The following is a 19658-nucleotide window of genomic DNA, read 5'->3' as shown; positions in this document are numbered from 1 at the left end:
TAAATATGAGACGACATTCAAAAATGCAACAAAATAACTGCTCTGTTCGTGCCAGTTTAAACCAGCCTTATATCTACATGTACCCTGACGTTCATTATTAAACTCTCAGTTCCAATAAAGTCATGTCTGCTACACGTCCATGTCCATGTACCTACGCACATCACACCAACCCCCCACACATTCTGACATGACCCTCAGCATGCAGGTAACTCACTCCATGCATATACATAAATCTGCTCAATCTGATTATTGATAAATTGATTGGAGATGGGACAGTGCTTTGCAGCCTGTAGGCCTCATCTTCCGACCATTAGGCCTGTCCGACATCAGGCCAGTCTAGCGTAATAATGCGCTCCAATTGAGTGGCTGCGGTTTAGCGGTTCTTCCGTCTCCTCTCTCTTTCTCCTTTTTTTTTCTGTACAGTTATATCTGTGTCTGGTTCCAAGCTTGACATGGTCTGACGATCACATCGATATTGGTGAAATCCAAACCTGTCATATTAGGGCCCCTATTTGACCATCATACACCTACACATTGGCACACAGGTAGATGTTCTTATGAATTATGTGAATAGGAAAATTCAGCTTGAGAAAGGTACTTGCTGACTTACTGGTTAATAAGTCATACCCCATAAATTCATGAAGACCACTTCCTACAATGTTGCCTCAACCAAGTCAACATTTTGTGACCAAATATTGAATGCTAATATGTAGGACGGAATCTCCCCAACTACGTCTTCACTGTATTCATAAGCTTAAGTTTATGTACACTGTAGGTACAGTTTTTCAGGCTGCTTAATATGGACAGTAGACAGGTACAGGTACATGCAGGGAACGTATCATGCACTGTACATGTTTGTTCTTCATTTGCCCTTGTTAGTGACCTTAGTGTAGTTCCTATCTGCAGTATTTCCACAGACAACCCAGGACAGATGGCCTTGTCTTGAGATCTGACTGAGTTCCGATCTGTCAATTGTTTCAGCCTTGTCATTTAGACTTTTTATTACTTGCCATGGATATATCATGTCGGTGTTTATGTGTACTGTACACCTGTCCATACACACATGCACCTGTCTTACCTCAGTACATAATTTGTTCCTTTCTCCCTGAGATTTAAAGTTTTTGCCAGATACACGTACATGTACCGGTACATGTAGACATGTACATGTACTAATACGTACATACATGTATGCGTCCTTACATTTTCTCAGTTTGTACAGGAGTAGGATACCTGTATGCTACTGGCACATGTGGCATTCATTTTGTGCTCATAACCTGATTTTACCGTGAACTGGATTGAATTACATAGACTGTACATATGTAGCGTCCATTATCCAGTGTACATGTAAACACGAAGCATTCCGCTGTATACCTTCATGCCATGTACATTGTCCCCATAGGACTGTGTATGTTTTTTTTTATTTATCCACACTGTACGTCAGTGTCTGAATTTCATTCCTACATGCAGATGTTAATCTTGTGCACCAGATGTACGATGCATTTGTCCAGTTATGACTAATGTCTTTCACAGGCGAGGGAATTCTTAAGCGGCATCCATATAAATGTCGTGATAAAATGATCGTTGACGCACAATTATTACATGCTGTTAAATGCTGCCTGGAAAATGTCGGGGGAGGAGGGATTTGTAAGTCGGCATCTTACTGTATACCAACACGTGTACATGTACATATAGCGCAGTTACGGCGTGCGTAGTTTATGTACATGTACATAGCCATTTGCACACAGTTACATATATGAGTACAATGTCCTCCTAGGAACCATGGTTGGACTAGCAACCCCAGGCATTCAGAGCTCCCGTCCCCCTCTATCAGCTGCCCTCTGCCACTCCCTGCCCCTCCACCTCATCCCTCACCCTCCTACGATTGCTATCCCAGATCTCCTTTCTCCCCCCCAACACAACTCGGTTTGCTAGCTTGCTCTCAAACCTCTCCATCAACAGCACTTCTTGGTGTGTATAAGGGGGCTTGGCCCCACAGTGTGGTCACCATTATTGCTGTCCCAGTCCCAGCCGGCATCTGGGATCGATAGCACCTGACATTCAGAATGCAGGACTGGCAGTGCATTTCATCCACTGCATGGTGTTTCCTAGACTTCAGACTATTCCTTTACATCAACAGCAAAGGCATGCTTGTAAAACAAACTTTTCAGAAAAGGGAGAGCTCAGTTTTTTGGTAAAGGGTTTTTGAGATGTAGAAATGTTTAGGAAATCGTCACAAAGGGAACTTCAAAAGATATGATTGAAAAAAAAAAATCAGCTCCCCAAATCTCCATGTGTGGTAAGTATTCAGTACACACTTCTGTGACTTGAAGATTTCTCCAGATTAATTATTAAACAATGAAAACTACATATACATGTAGTTTGAAACTACAAGTATATATCTAAAAGTGTCATATGCAAGCCTCAGGGCAATAGTTATTATTGAACTTTTACTTTCCTTAGACTCTCTCATTTATCCAATTTGTAATGTTGCATGCCCATTGGTTATCCCAGGGAAACTCCCTGCAAAATCAACACCACATATCTGCACCGAGCTCTGATCTCAAATCCAAAATCACCATTTGTTTCTCATACAGAGCGACTTTGGGTGTACATGTAGATGAACCACATTCCTCTATGATGTCCAGGACTGTGTGAAGAACGTACACTGACGTGACGGCTACCAAGGAAGCAGCCATGTCACGGCGGCTTCGAGCCTCCAGTGGCTCCTACAACGTTCGAGCCAATGAGATTGCCCGGGAAAAGCAGGAACGGAAGATGCGTTGTCTGGTTGGTTTCCTTGACGACACAGAAGAGATTTTTGAAATTGACGTGAGTAACATCTCTTGATTTGCTTGTTCACAAGAGTGTGTTAGCCAACCTTACTTTGAAAGAAACAGGCTTCTCCCCAAGACAGATTAGCTTCGCAACTCTCTCATCGGGGAAAATCTTTATTGGCCTTTCATCGACATTATTTCTGCCCCATTTTTGAAAAGCTGCACAAGTTAAGAATTGGTCCCCTTCCCCACTGGATTGTGCTCCCTTCAGAACTAGAAATCTCGCACCTCCCTTACCAAATAGCAGCTCCACCTATTTTATAGCTGAACCCCTCCTCTCCTGCCCTTTCCACTGTGATTTAGGGCCCCCTTCCCCCAAAATACCCTTGTTTATCTCCTCGGGAATACCAGTGGTTCCTCCCATGTTGACATTTTTCCTATCCTGTACTTAAATTCACTGTCACGTAGTGGTAAAAATTTCATGTATCCCTTGGTTCCCTATGTACATGTACGTTACACTTGAATTCCCAGTTCTGATTGGTCTATCCATTTCAAGGAGTGTAATACCTAACTGTATTGCAGGATTCATATCAAACCCTGCGTAATGCACTGTTCTAACTCAACGCATTGTGTAAAAGCAAATGTACCTCTGCATGACTGTAAATTCAAAAGTGGCGTATTTGCCTCGTGCTGATTGTCAGATGTATAATTCTAACAATTTCCTTTCTTAGTGTAAGCCCCGTTGTTATTATCCCTAGATAAAATGGCAGAATTGTGGTACAAGTGCATCGGTGTTCACCTTTTTTTCTGGCAGACACACTACATTCTTCCATGTTCCACTCGCGCTCGGGTGATAACTGATAAAATTGTAACCTCCTTCAGCAAGTTTTGTTAGTGGTCACAGTCGGGTGATGTTAATTTTAATTCCAAACTGAAAATCTTGTCAAGCATACCGGTAGTTTTGGTTTCGTGCTTTAGCCTTGTTGGTTTAGCAAGTACCAATGCAAGATGTCAAGTAACTTTTCGGGAAAGACTTTTGGTTTCGTAGACAGACAACCTTTATACAGTGTACCCTGGCGAACATCCTTTTTTTTTTTTTGTTCATTGTCAGGTGCGTGTATTACTGGGTTTAAAATCATTATCTCAAGCCAGTAGTAATGTGCATGTCACAGAGGCCTACATGTAGACTTTTATGGGGTTTTTAACACCTAACTGTTTAGATGTGGGACCCTGATCGGTTAGAAATTGAAGTTTCAAATTCACATCTTCATGTTTCTCGGTCTTTTAAATATGCATGCCACCCTTTTGGTAGCCGAGTTGTGTTCCGTTGTGTTCGTGAGTCTCCCATGGGTAGATGAGATAAGATCATGTCACGAAATCCAGTTGAGATGTCAGCCCTCTGGGCTACATGTACCGGTAGCTGAAATGTGCTCAAGCCGGCATCAGTCAAAACAGCGTTGACATTGAATTAAAATGTCTCCATCGTCCGCCGATCTTTGAATCCTGCAAAGAGACACTCAGTGTCAAGTCTTCAGCCCCTCCCCTAACCAAAATATTTATCCCCCTCAAACAGCTGGCTTATGTTTCTCTAACTTGGTTGGGTACAATATGTAAGCGTAACTCATTCCTGAAGGAATGGAACATGATGAACATGTGGTGTCTCTTCGCTTCCAATAAATCTTCAGTGGTGCAGTGAATGATTCCAGAAGGCTTCCAATCCCATGTACATCTGTGACGTGTGTGCCCAATAACACACGTCAGGAGTATGCTATTGTGCGTCTAGCTATCGACACCCAGACTTGTTCTTGAAAAATGTCACCCACCCCCCCTCCACCTTTCAATTCATTTTTGACAGGCACACTATTTCATCACCTGTCCTTCACCCCCACAACCAGATCTGATCACCCAACAAGCTGAAACCCCTTCCCCTTGATTGATAATAAATTGGCAAGTTGTGTGGATCAGCTTGGAGCAGGTCGGGAATTATGCTTTTGGAAGAGAAGTGAGATTTTTCTGTACTTTGAGAAGCTTGGAGTTACATGTACATGTACATTATGCTTTTGGAAGAGGAGAAGTGAGATTGTTCTGTACTTTGAGAAGCTTGGAGTTACATGTACAGGTACATGACTCACTCACTGTAAGCATGACCTCCTCCAGAGTCCAAAGTGCAGCGGGTAACCTTTGAAGATAGGGTCATGTTGTTTGCAGTTGGCATGACACCTGCCAGTTGAGCACTCAACAGACAAAACATGGCAGCCCCATCAGTTACAGCTTGGACATGTAGGCCTGCAGTACATGTATGGTACATGCATGTACTTGCACATGTAGAACGTGACTAAGGAGGAAAATGTACTTTGTACAATGTACATGTGCATGTACATGTACATACATGTATGTGTATGGTACATGAACATGATGGGCACGTGATGACAGATTTAGCTCAAGAGAGAATGACTTCTCATTCGTGTACACGTGTAAATATCATTTTTAACTGAAACAGAACGATTCACTGACACCAATACATGCATGTCAGGTGTGTAAATGTCATGCACATGTTCATAGTCAACCTAAATGTGGAGGGCTAAGGGGAGGGACAGGTGTGTGTGTTCACATGCACCTGTACACATAACACTCTTGAGAATTGTGCATGCGAAGTGCAAGGGGATCCCAAATTAGAAGCAGTGTTTTCAGAAGAGTGAGTCACTTCCACTCCAGACGCTGTCATTTTTTATTGATACATAGTATGCATATGTACATGTAAGCATTCTTGACATGCATTCACATATTGATAAGTATCGATACTTTTATTGTACAGTGTACATACGTGTACATGTACCAGTAAATGGGATGTTTTCATGCTTTCTTTAGTGGAGACAGAACTAGATAAAATATTCATCCGTCGGACAAAAGAAATTGAAGAGCTCATAGAGTTGCGCTTGTTGAAACTATTTTTCAGACATGCACAAGAGTTCTGCACGTACTGTCACTTTGCCCTGCAGTGGTGACAATCTTAAACAAAGTTAGAGGAGGGCAGTTTGCGCCAGTTACATGTACATGTACAGTCGCATGCCCACACTGTTGTTGACAGAGGGCTCTCACACCTTGCTGTGGTTTCGGGCTCACTTTACCATACGATGAGTGGTAATTGTAAACTTGCATCGAAATGAGTATAAATACAGTAGAGTTGCCCTGGACATGGGGATGTCTATTACCTAGTTCTGGCAAGCAGGCCACATGGCCAGCTTTGAATAGTTTCACGTAGATCCTATATGCGAGTATAAGATCATGCATGCAAAAGGTAACAAGGAATGGGGAATTTGTAGCTCTCATGTCCTTTTAGGGCCACCATAGAAGCAGTTTGAATGCCTACTTGTACAGTACATGTACATCGTACAATGTGCATACATACCACGTGTGCTTGGTTTACATTTAAACTACATGTACATGTGCCTGTCTATATCTCATGAGGATTTGAAGAAAAGGAACAAGCAGCTGTATACTCAAAAAGGAGAAAAAGGGATTTTTTGGGGGGAAAGGTACCGGGTACATGAATAAGTAATATGTACAATGCAAATTTACCCCCACGTGAGACTATCTACAGCACTGATCCCAAGATATCTAGACATCTCCAATAGCTGATAGTGCACCCAGGCATCTGTTTAGACAACTGGCTTCAGGGTTTTGACAGTCCCAACTCTTGGCCCAGCGGTGCACATCCGATATCCTCATACAAATGGAACAGGCTTAAAGCCTGTCACATGCCTAGAATTCCACCATTCATATCTCCCACATCTGTCATGCTCTATGGCGCTATATTGATATGACAGCTCCTCTAGTCTTCAAGCAAAGCTGCCAGAAAAAATGTGGGTGGTGTGACTGATATATCCGGGCTAAAGAAGGCAGGTGAGATTACATGTGCATGGAGGAGAGATAGGCGCATGTGGTTGAGGATGATAAATGTGTCTGGATTGTTGCTTCAGAATTGAATGTCGGTAGAAATTCCATGGTACAATGAACACCCAACCCAGTAGGTTCAGTGCCAGGCCACAAATATGCCATTCACAGTACCGGTACATGAAGTCAGATTCCATGAGGGACACAAATACATGTAGGTTTTTTTGTTTGTTTTTTTTTTTAATCGTGGCAAAACTCAGGTCACTGCATGGAGATGCCGCAAATGTACGGTGTGTGCGTGTTTTGATTTACATGTACCTTCAATTGGCTCCTGTTCCAGTTGTCCAATGCTTCTGACAGGTACCTGTACATGTATACATTGAGACAAGGACCCTCCCCCCCAGCCAGAAAGATTTTTACATGTCCTTTGGACAGCCAGTTAGCCATGTCGGTCATTCCAATATGTCCGTGTACCCTGTGCCGCTTAAGCACGCAGTGTTCATGTATACTGTATTGTAACAACTCGGACATCTTACAAGTATTCAGTTCAAGTTACAGGCCTGCGGGTGTTTTTCAAAGCATCCAGTCCCACTGTGGCACACCCCTTTAATCTGCCTGGACCCTCTTTCACCACCCTCTGCCTTCTTAGGAGTCTGGAGATCCCATCAAACCGCCAGCTCCCCTCCCTCAAGTGTAATTAAATCTGGACTTGATCACATTGTCAACTGTCATAATCAATGAAGCGTGTACTTCTCTCAAGAACATTCTCATTGTGATACCTTGGTGCTCTTAACAGGAATTATGCAGGCAGGTTCTTTCCCTTTGTCTCTTTCTTTTATCCTTGTAATTTCCTGCTGTGGTTTGAGAGCTTAATGTTCCTTCAGATTTAACAAATTGAACACCTGTACATGTACATCAGTGAATATTCAATAAATTTCACCAAAGTACATGTGTAAATGTTTTTTTATAAAAAGGAATTGCTTTGAATTCAATTTAGTATTGCAGTAAGCCAAGACTTACATGTTAGTGTAAACGTAAAACATTTTTTAAACTTATCTAAATGCAAAAAGGCTGATTGATTGACCGTTCAATCAACTGACCGATCACTCAGTTAATTGATCCAGTCAGAGATTGCATTTCTGTTGAACATGTAAATCTGTACAGTGTATTTGTACAAAGCCACGAATACTCGGTGAAAAAAATCATGGAACTTGAAGATCAAGATCCTTAAGGAAGTCGCTGGGATCAATTTGATTTGTGGACACTTCCGGTCTCCTGGGTTGATACATGACTAAGCTGTAATTTACAGGCAGGGCCAGTTGGAGGATGTGGGAGGTTGTCTCCTGGATTCAGCATTTTTATAGACCCTGGAGGTACATAAATAGCTCCCCTGTCAGGCTTCTTTTTCCCCTTCCCCATACCCCTAAAGGTTTGCTCCATTGTTACATGGAAGTTTCCCATTATTGCGTAGAGAGTCACTGAACATTTAAAGCACCCTGTACATGTACTTGAATCCTTGGCATGCACCTGTCTTCCATTTTTCACTACTGTAATCCTTTTTCTTGCCATTTCAAGGGTGTTCGTGACTCGTGGCAATATTGAAATTGTGGTATTTGTGATCTCAGAAGTGACTTCATGGGTAGAGGTTTCAGTGTCACAAGTTGTTTCACAAAAAGTGGGTACATCCCCGTCCCCCATTTTTGCACATTCATGCTACCGGTGGGATCAGTAGAGGGTCCTTTGGGGGTCTCATTCTGTCTAGTGCTTATGAGAGCCAGTACGAGTGGGAGATAGCCATACATGTACTTTCTTGACATCTGCAGAACTGTCTCTATGCCCAGGCTTGAAAGGAGGCATCTCTTATCCCTTGGCCTTGGCAACCTCTTAAAAATATTCCCATAAAGAAGGTTTTTTTCCCCTTGATTTAGACATTAACTTCACTGAGATCGCCCTTGCTTCATCAGGAATGTACATGTAATTGCTTAACTATTTCCAAGAAATTCCAAAGGCTTTTTAAGGTTTGCTCTTGATGTGTCTTATGGGCTTTCGCTATCAACGCCCACCCACTTTTAAGGTGAAAAGTGCATGTACCTTTTGTAATGTAACTGTCTCACACACTGGAGTGTGTACATGTACATGCATCTTGCCATGTTGACCTGCGTGAAGCCTCCATGGATGTATGTTTGGCATGGGATTGGAGAGAGTGCATGTAGGTTGCAAGTTGATAGGCAAAATAAAGGGAAAAACAAAATGTTGTTGTTGAAAGAAACGTGGATGGCGGGTATCAGAAATGCAGAGGCGCATCTGTCGCTCACCTATCATTCCTTGCAGGCACATGTGCATGTAGTTTTAATGAAGGTTCTGTGAAACATGCCCTGTGGGATATGTCTCTCTACTCAGTGACATTAAATTGCTCAGGTAAGACGCTCGCCAAGTTCTCCACTTTGAATGGAATTTAGTTGGAGATTCCTGTTCCCCTTCCTCAACATGCAACCTCATTCCCACCCTGGCACACTTCATAAAATTATTACAGCATCTTTTAATGATCATCACTCTACCAAACTGAATGTTAAGTGGATACGTAGATGGCTATCAGTCCTCACGTCACCTCTTGGAGGCCTCAGCTTTGAGCGTAGGCACCCCCCCTTCTCATCTTGTTCCTTGCGGTCCGTCCACTCAGGGTGCCTCCTCATCATTTTCATGAGGATGAGTCATATCAGGCGAGACCTTAAAGAGACTCTGCCTGGGATGGATTAGAGAAGTTCTGGGAACAGATGATCGTTTGCTAAGAACCTGTGATATGATCCTACGAAAAGAGTCCTAAGGCCATTTCTTCAGTAATTCGGTTGTAGTTTGTTTTGATAGAAACAACTGAGCTGTTTGATGTACTGGTATGTATTACTCAGTTTGGTATCCTGCTGATAACATACACTATGTGGGTGAAAACTGTTGTGGGTTCTTACTGGTTGATATCATGCCAGATTCTTGTCAGGGTCTTTGTTGAAAATGTTACTTATGGCTCTGGCGACATGTGGTTCGTTTTTCTAGGTTGGTTAATTGATGGAACTTACGGTATTTTGTGGATCTTTCCTTCATTAGCTGTCCCATCAACCACATTTCCAAGGTGTCCTATTCTGCCCAGGTTCATCCATACAGAGAATGGAATGTGTACATTAAGCATTTTCTCTTGCCAGCAAAACAAGCTGTTTCAAATGCTTGGGCCTTTCCAAAAACTTTTTGTCCGTAGTTCATTTTTCACACCCCTTTCTTTGTTCCTCTTTTGCAGAGGCGAGCCAAGGGCCAGATCTTGCTAGAGTTGGTCTTCAACCACCTGGACCTGATAGAATGTGACTACTTTGGCCTGCGCTACTCGGACAGCTTGACCAACGCCGACTCTAAGAGATGGTTGGACCCCATGAAGTCCATCCGAAAACAGGTCAAAGGTCAGTGAGGGCCTCCAGGTGGGCCCAGGTTCATTTGCTCTTCGGAATAGAATCATCATTGTGAAACCAAAGTGGGGCTGTACTTGCAAGATGAAAGTTTGTCTCTGGATATTGGGCCAGTATCATCAAAGTGCTATTAATATAAAAAATATTGTTCTATTTTCAATCAAGTCTTGCCCTATAATCTTCAAGGTCATGCCATCTTTAGTTTTGGGTGAATTTTACAACAGCAGCTTTTTTATTTGTTGGTAACTCAGGACCGATGTATTTCACCTTTGCCGTCAAGTTCTTTGTCTCAGACCCAAGCAAACTCCAGGAGGAGTACACCAGATACCAATACGTCTTGTATCTGAGGAAGGACTTGTTGGAAGGAAGGTAAGGATAGACACCCTCAGATGTCCCAATCTGTCATCAGATTGTCCAAAGCCTTATAACCTGTAGCGTGAGGTTAGGATTGGAACAGCAGGTGGAGTAAACAAGCTACATGTACAACTTTCATCCAGTCTCTTGGGTTAAAAATTGCTGTTCTGAGCATTAGGGAAGAAAGCTTCTACATAAATATTTAAGATTGTCAAAATTTTCACTTCAGTATAACATTGGATCAACGACTTTAAATTTTAACTCTGATGCTTTTAGAATCTACGTGAAGGTTTGGAGGACTTTGTAGGATTGAGGAATGTAGATTTCAGACGTTCCTTCACATGGAGTTTATTGCCCTGTTGAAAGAATATGCTGTTGGTTTCCTGCATAGTGGAGGATCTTGGAGGAATCATTGTGGTTCTCACTGAAAATGCCTCAGGACCCAGGGGCTAATTTCAGAAATACCATCACTTCCATTCACCTTTGGAATTTCCATTCTTGGCTGAGTGATACCTCTAGAAGCGTCTGAACCACAGCAGCCTGTCCACCTCACCGCAAAAACCTGTCGGAGGAAGATAACGACAGATACGTGATAAGCGACGGTAGCTCCCGCTGTCTACCCTACCTCAGATGTGATTGCAGAGAAACGTTGCACCAAGCGTGAATCACAGCCTGACCCACGCACATCCTTACATGCAATACCTGTCTAATGGAAGCAGTCGGGTTTACAGATGAAAGAGACTACCCAAAATAGCCTCCCAAATAAAAAGCACTGGCAGATGAGAGAGACAAAAACTGTGGGTTTATCAGCTTCATGCTTGCTGGTCACAGAGTGCAGTGTAATCTGGCTTCCAGAGTACTACTTGACGTTGCCATAATAACAATAATAACTGGTATTTATAAAGCGGACATATCATCCCTAAGTGGTTTTGAAGACACTGTCACATCATTATTCCTGCCCGCTAGACCTGTGAACATTTCTGAAACCATCTCAGCTCCCTGGGGAGTATACAGCTCCATGCTGCCGTTTCAGATGCAAACAGCTAATCAAACAAACCTCGTTCCTCTCACAGGTACGGTGGGTACTAGGGACCTGTACACACGTGTACCTCTTGGTGGATATAGGCAAGTGGGAGTAAATGTACATGTACCTATTTGCTATTTGCTATCAAGCGCTATTTAGTGATTACATCTGCCAGTGTTAGTCAACACTGCCTATGAATGTTCATGAAACAGGCACCTACTGCTCTGCATGCCGGTAGCTGAAACTATGGCAACAAAAGAACCCGAATGGGTGTTTCCAAGGAGATAATTGACCATGGATGATTAATCAATTTAATTTTCCGCAGAACACAATCCATACCAACCTGTGCGGACAGCTGTTTGTATAACCTAATGTGCTATGACGTCACAGATGAGGCGTCACTTGTACATGTATTTAGTGATATCTTCTTCTTATTCCTTATAACGCCATCCTGTTTTTATCCAATCAACATCTCATTATGAATCACCGTTAAATCCGCACCTCCTCTTGTCATTTCTGATCACTTCATTTGAATTTAAAGTTAACTGTGACTTGTTGATGCAGATGCTAAATATACCAGATCCATTGTGAGATTGCTATCTTGGAGGTTGCACTTTTCTGTCTTGGGGGGAAGGCATGAATAGACTTTTGAGGTTTAGGATGTTTCATGCATGAGGAGTATTCCTCTATTTTTAAAAATGCACCCAACTTCACAGCTGCATGAAGAGATTTGTTCGTCCGAACTAGTTTGGAGGTTTTTAGGGGAACTGACATTAGCCACCCCACCAGTGTGGAGGAAGATGATTACATCTGCTTTTGAAGTGAATTCACTTATTTTGGAGGTCTTACTTATCTCAGTGGAATAAGTTTTTGATAGAACTCATGTTCCAATTGTCAGCTGTTATGATAAAAAGCAACCCCCTGAGTTGAATGTCAAATATAGATATGGACTCGAGTCTCTTGAAACTAGAAATGAGAAGGATTCCATTCACTCTAACAAATGGCTTTTTGTTTTTCTGTTTTGTTTTTCTTAAATTGGCCTGTCTACATGTAGGTTTTCAGTTCACCAGTCATCTCAAGCTTTTTTCTTCAAAAAAGTAAAAACACAAGCCTTGATTTCCCTTTTCTGTCAATTAAAGAAAGAATGTTCTGTTTGTATCATCAGTGATGGGTTACACACCGTACATGTACATATCAAAGCAAGTAGAAACAATGGGGCGGTACTGCAAATTTTCCAGAAATTAGGACTTCTCCAGTTACGATTACGTAGTCCCGTCTGCGTGTCCTTGGCTTTAAATTAAGCGTTGCAGATTCTCTCTGAGCCGTCACGATCAGCGCAGGGCTTACGCATCCATCAATACCCACAAATGTCTTACCATGGAGACAAGTGACTTACCCCATCTGCCAGATGGCAGACGAGGCTGGACGGTTGCTTAAAAGCAGCATCGCTGGCATTGGGTGTCCCCAACAAAATGACCATCTTCAGAATAGTCAATTAGGTGATATGTGGTACTTGACATTACAGGTGCATGCCCCCAGGAAGGGCATTGGTACCACCACTGCAGTGAAGTTAACAGGAGTGCAAAGTGTAATACCAGTAATGGCCTGGATACAGTTTTATATGCACAGCATAATTTATTTGCCACTAACATTCTGTAGGATATTGTAAGTTTTCAAACATGGTTCAGTAATTACATCTTGAAAAAAGGATTTCTAAAATATTTCTACAGCATTGAGCTCAGGAATCTTATGGTAGTGCACAGAGAATAGGCCTATGATGAAAAAAAAATTGAAGATTGAAGTGTGGAGGAAAATTTCCAGCAAAAATGTTTGCATTTGGGCAACGTAATAGAAATGAGAAGGCATTGAATAACCAGTCTATAAATTGGATTTGAATCTAGGTCACAGTGGTGAAGGACGAGCAAGTCACCACAAAATCAACCTGACTGCTTTGAAGCGGCTTGTACCAGTACGTTGTATAAACCTACTCAGCAAAGACAAGGGTTGTATTCTGATCTCAAAGGTCTAAATTATTGTGTGATTGACAGTGCTCTCAGACGAAGTTGATCACAAATACCATTATGAGCCGGACATGATTGATTACAATCTGAATTGCTCTTGATAAAGGAATAAGACCAGGAAGCTCAACATTACAGAGAATCATTTCTTCTCTCCTGGCTTTAAAAGCAAACCATGTCTTTACGACATCCACCCACATTTACTGCGTTGTTGACAAAACCTCTACATCGTCATTTTTGGTTAACGGTAATGAGAAAAAAGCCATCCTTCAAGTGTTTGGCCATCTCTTCAAATACAGTCTGTTTTTATCCCCACAACATCACGTAGCAAATATGTGAAGACTTACAGTTTCAACCTTACATATTTTTCATACTACGCTACCGCTAAAAAAATCCAATCGAAAAATTTTAGCGTGCTTTCCATACAAATATAAGAAGATGAGCATGTAGTTCTTATCTGTAAGCTACAAAATGTGTACTTTATAGCGCCAACAGCAGATGATGTCTTGTTGTTTACATCAAGAGGACGGCCAAGGAAGTGGGACATTAGAAGAATTAGCATCCATTCCTGGCACAGACGCGATAGTCATTGACCTGTCCTGGCTGATAGGTCCAGAATGGCATCGATAAGAGGCTGATCGTGTGGCAGCCATCTTGATTGCTCCCTTGCATGAGAATGAAATGCTACCCTCTGTCTCTGCCAGCCTTTTTAGTTCGATAAGCTGTTTTGGGCTTCGTTTTTTTTGTTTTTTTTTCATGGAATTGATGTCAGGTCTCTTGTCTAAGTTCATGAGGATGAATGCAGGACGATTTAGCATCTGCAGACTGTCAATTTGCTATGTTCTCTGATCATGAAAATGAAGGAATGTAGACGTTTTCTCCAAGGCTGATTCACTTCCTCTTGGATAATTATCTTAAAGATAATAAATTTCCCTGTCTCCTAATAATAAAGCCTTTAGGGATAAATTTCAATGACGATAAACCAGTTCAATAGGAATGTCACACTTCCCGTTTTATTCTGTGAAAGAGCCATGTATGAAGGATATAATTGAAAAATCAAAAATACATCGACACTTTGGAAGAATACATGTTCCGGAAGTTTCTAGGTTAATCTATCAATCACGAAAATACAGTGTACATGTCATCTTGTATAAAAGGGTGTAACAACTAGAATATTTAGTGTTTAGAATAGCTTTTATTTACGGAAAAACCCGACCATTGAGGTACATGTACATGGGTATACATGATAAGTGGTGGTCGTGTGTCGTAATATTTGGACATGAATCACTAATACTGGTTTGTGTCTCTTGCCAGTGCTTTCCATTTGGGATCGTTTGTTGACTCCAGTTTCAGTTTTGAGAATAGTATTTTTGGAAATTGTCCATCATCAGATAGTTTCTATTTCAATTTGCTATTTGTAGGGTGTGATTTCCTGCTCATATCACAGTGTGTATCTAGCTTGACACGGCCCATAAACCAATCCCTGGCCCAATGGGATTGTATGTCATTTAACATGCTGTAACCTAACCAGATATCAGCTCTTTTTTGAAGAGATATTTTTTATGGATGCATAAACTTGACTCGTCATGTGGGGAATGACATTAGTTGGCAAGGAAGACCAGAAATATTTCATTCTTTTTTCTCAAAGTTTTTGGCATTTTTCCAAAGTTGAGCTTTGTTTCTGTATTTAGCATTTCTGGGCGTGATTTTCAGGATTTCCTTGGGTTTGTGATGTCAAATTCTGGATTTAGGTAGGTTAAATTATTGGGACTTTCGGTACTTTCTCGTCTTCTGTCCAAGACCCAGTTCAGTCACTATTGTGCATGAATGGGAGATAACCCAAGTATTATTAGCCACTGAAAGCTGTGAAAAGTGACAGCCTTATTGTTGTAATTGTAAAAAATTCCTCTGTTTGATGTTTTGTAAATCGTCCAATTTCAACCCTGCCTTTAAAACTCATATATTCAGATTGACGCCGTGCTTGTTCCTTTATGAGAGGAAACAGTATGGGGAAGTTATGTTCACCTTTTGGGATGAAAGCAGAACCATCTGTCCGTGTTCTAGTTTTTAGATGTTGTTCGAAGATCTAAGCACAGTTTAGTTGTGGTTTTATTTCTGTTGATAAGAAAGTTAGGCCAACTCACTTTGTTTGTTTTAGGTAGAGATATTTTGCTTTCTTTTCTTCCTTTAGGACTGCTTTTGTTTTCACTTCCTGTTACTCTATGAAAGAGTTTGACCAGTGTTGCTCACTCAATGAACAGATGTTTCCTGATCAGAGTTCAACAGCATAGGACAGTGTCAATTCATAAGGTTTGACTCCTGAGAATAAATGACATGCTCATTCACACTTCAGTCTCAATGTTTTCTCTAGAAACCACTCAAACCCTGTAGAATTCTTGACCATTCAGAAGAGCCAAAAGTATACTACATTTATTCGTGTTTTTAAAGTTGTGGATTTACAAAAGGGCAGATCCAGAACTACATTTGAAGGGAGGGAGGGGGCTTTTTGGGGGGAGGAGCAAAATATTCGGACATTTTTACATGTAATCTTTCTGAAGGGTGAAGCCACATTTTGGGGGGCTTTTTACACACTTTTCAAAGGGAGGGAACTGAACAGACCATTGTATATTTGCTTTTCTCTCGTTACTTAAAAAAGGGTCCTTTGTCCCCCCCGCCCCGATCTTCCCTTTGCCACACTGGTAGATGTCATGATACCTGCGAATTCTTTAACAAGCAGATCATGAAATCTGGATATGTTTAGGTTATGGAGTGTGGATGTTTCATAGTCAAAGTGACAGACTATCCTCAAGCAAATCTATGTTGAACATTGTGAAGGTGGAATGACCACAGATAGACGTCCTACACAGTGACCTGACCTTGATCCCAGAATTCCTTCCTTTCCGCTATCACTGTCAAACTTCTCACCTGAGAATAAGGAAAAGGATCTTTGTTAGTACTGTTTACCAAACAGCTCATTTCGGCAACTCTGGGGGACTTTTGAAAAAATGACGTTAGAATTTCCCGTTTTCCATGAATCCGTGCAAGGTCTTTTTTTTTTGCCAATGGAAATTGGAAGCGTATTTGTCCTCACTACCCGGTAGTAATGTTGTCATTGTCCGTCACCATCGTGCCTTGAGTTCAGATGACCTGTAGGCTCAATTCAGAATCGGAGAAATATTGTTGGTTGCTACACCACGGGCACAATCTCTTCTGGGAAGAATTCTTGGCTCTAGGAAGGGCCAACGGTGAGAAAAGGTCTGGACTTGAAACCCAGATTGAAACCCGGCTCTTTTCAAAATCGCCACAGTAAACAAACCTAAGTTTTTTTTATCCCTCTGTATTTTCTGTTTGGTGAATAATTCTGGTGTAAGAAGGAAATTTGACGTATGAAATGTAACAGGCTCCTCTCATATACAACCCACCAGTACTCAAAGGTCTTCCCTGTACTATCTAGCATGCTTGTACACACCTCATTGCCACTGACCCCCCCATTCCAAGTAACCTAGCGAAGGACATGCCAGAGTTCTTGCATCAGTAACCCCAGGGTCATGATCTCAATGGATACTCACTAAAATGAGTATACCCTTTATAAGGGTGTATAAATGCTGTCGCTTTCTCATTTCGCTCAGACTAGACTTGATTTAAGGATTGTTCTCTGACATTGTCTCCGAGTCTCTGTCTCATATACCCAGACATAGCCGTGAGCAGTTTCAGCCCTACGTTCGGAGGTGTCACTCTCTTATTTGTGTTCCATTTAAGTGGAAGCACATACATGTATGTGTATGTCCGTTCATAGAGTAAAAGAATATCTTCCAGTTAGCTGAAGAGCTGGCCAGTGGGTGTGTTTTTTTCCATTCCTGCCCTATGCCACTTCGTCAGTCAGAGATACCAACAACGTCATATTAATCAGTGTAAAAGTGGTGTTAACCCAGAGAAGCCATCGAAGCGACATTCAGTGACCTGATTTTCCTAGTTGTTCCTGCTGTTCCTTAGTTTTGTTCCTGTTCTGTCGCCGTTCCAAGAACTGAGGGCTTGTTGAAAGTGCTCCGTTGGCCTGTTTGCTTCACATGGATCTGGATCTCAACCAGTCATCCCAAAGCTGGTTCCCTTCATCCATTGAACTGGCTCTGGTATCAGTGAACCAACAACAGAGCACTGATCAAGATTTGGATCTGTGGGAAACAAACAGGCCCAGTGAATACCCGTTTGATCCTTCCTATTGTTGCTATCTCTGTCAGTAAACATGCACATTGTATGTTCAATTCATCAACCTGCTTGGACGCACCAGCTAATTTACTTGTTGTGTGCAAGTCCTCAGCATATACAGAGTGGTGTTTTCTGAATGCAGTTCACATTCAGGTTCAAAACCTTCTGTCCAATAGGAGCACCCACTTCCAGTTTTTACAGGCATCATTTGACTTTCAGTCCAAGATGGCCGACTAGGGAATGAGGCCAATTGGCCGCAGAGTTTCCTGCAGACTTTGGGACACTGACACAAGAGAAGCAAGTTTGGTAATGAAATCCAAGGAAAACAAAAGCCAGTTCCTTATATCACCACCATACGGTCTTCGTCCTGGTCCCGAGTAGTGATATTAATCATTTCCTGCGTTCCTTTTGTCCCCTCGTTTTCCCCTTTGTACAGGCTGACGTGTTCCTTCAACATGGCGGCACTTCTGGCTTCATACATTGTACAAGGTCAGTGGTTTCAGAGAAATTTTTTTTTCCAAAAGGTCAGAAGTAGCATATTCAGAACACTGTCTGTGTTAAATCCCACCGATATTATATGGCTGCGGTTGTTTGAAGAAAACCCATGACTCATTCACACGGCCAACCCCTCAAAATGTCATCTTTCGGAGGGGGGAAGGAAATTGGTTAAATTTCCAATACGTGTATTCTTAGTACTATCTTGGTACGGATAGCTGTCTACATTACGGGCATTGAGACTTTTGAAATAGACCCGAACAATGACACATTATTCCCTTGAGTTCTCATTGACTCAATCCTTCAGCTCTCCACGTCTTATCCAACATTTTCCGTGCCTCTCTTGACTCTTCTGCCACCCAAACGGCCAAATTTAATGGCATTGATTAACAGTTAGCAGAAAAGTTGTGCTTAATACAGTACCACCTCAGAAAACCTTGCTAGTGCTTGGCGTGGTTCTGCTTACGGTTGCATGCGATTTCTATTGTTTTGTCACTATATTAAGCAAATTTTTCCTCCAAGGTAAGAATACCTATCCTTACCTCAGATACAGTCATGGAATCAACTCCTTGGTATGTGAATGCCCATAATTGCATATGTGTACCTTTGACCCTTTTCACAAAATGTTTCACATACGCAGATTTTCTTCAGCTTTGAAAGCAGTTTTTTCTATTTCAGATGGTAACAAATTCCCAACAAAAACTGAATTTCATATCCATCTCACAATTATTATGATATTTGCACCTCTTCAGCTGAATTGGGTGATTATGACCCTGAGGAACATCCCCAGGGTTACCTCAAGAACTTCAACCTCGTTCCCGACCAGACCGAAGAATTCACCCGTGAAGTGGAGCACCTACACAAGGCAAACTTGTAAGTCTGGCTGTGCTGAATATTGTCAGCCTAGTTTAGGATGTCCACTGATTGAAGGGTACCAGTTTTACAAATGAACAGTGTAGTTTAGGATGTCCACTGACTAAAGGGTACCAGTTTTGCCATTTTAACCGCTCTGAATTCAGTTCATTGGTGTGTAGTTTCTTTGCTTGTTTTTTGTGTATAAGAACGTCATGTTTCCTTTTCTCTTTCTATTAATCTAGTGGTCAGCTGCCCGTTGACGCCGAGTTTAACTTCCTTCAGAAAGTGAAGAACTTGGAGAAATATGGAGTTGACTTCCACAATGCAAGGGTAATGCATTCACTTAGTCATCCAACAACTGAAGTCACCAATAACTGTGACAGCCATTATTACAGGAGTCCATCATCCACAAATTTATTATCCATTCTAATCCTTGGGGACATATTATTCAGCACCTGAATAGTCCACCATATCCACTATCCACCAAGTCTACCCTCTGTATCCACTTATCTAGTCACCAATTCCAATATCCATATTTATCTTAGTCACTGTCCTCTTGTTGGCTTTATATCTTTGCCAGCTACTTAGA

The 19658-nt window shown here is 41.7% G+C and overlaps 1 protein-coding gene across 12 annotated transcripts in view; it reads left to right on the top strand.

Annotated features, from left to right (window-relative positions):
- The window catches only part of LOC110973361 (tyrosine-protein phosphatase non-receptor type 4-like), a 46188-nt gene that overhangs the window by 9594 nt on the left and 16936 nt on the right, over nt 1-19658 (top strand). For 11 of the 12 annotated variants that reach the window (XM_087147674.1, XM_087147679.1, XM_087147678.1 and 8 more), the window contains 6 exons: nt 2595-2829; nt 9955-10111; nt 10369-10486; nt 18156-18208; nt 18967-19087; nt 19312-19399. In XM_087147674.1, the coding sequence (XP_087003800.1) occupies nt 2695-2829; nt 9955-10111; nt 10369-10486; nt 18156-18208; nt 18967-19087; nt 19312-19399 (672 nt within the window). In that variant the 5' untranslated portion in view covers nt 2595-2694. Of the gene's footprint in view, nt 1-2594; nt 2830-9954; nt 10112-10368; nt 10487-17136; nt 17288-18155; nt 18209-18966; nt 19088-19311; nt 19400-19658 lie in introns of those variants that run through there. The other variant, XM_087147683.1, reaches the window with a different exon arrangement.

Source organism: Acanthaster planci, linkage group LG17, assembly GCF_054643075.1.
Source record: "Acanthaster planci isolate LZ-2023a linkage group LG17, COTS_SCS, whole genome shotgun sequence".
NCBI classification, from domain to species: domain Eukaryota; kingdom Metazoa; phylum Echinodermata; class Asteroidea; order Valvatida; family Acanthasteridae; genus Acanthaster; species Acanthaster planci.
The sequence above is the reverse complement of the archived record's forward strand: the minus strand, read 5'-3'. Positions and strand labels throughout refer to the sequence as shown.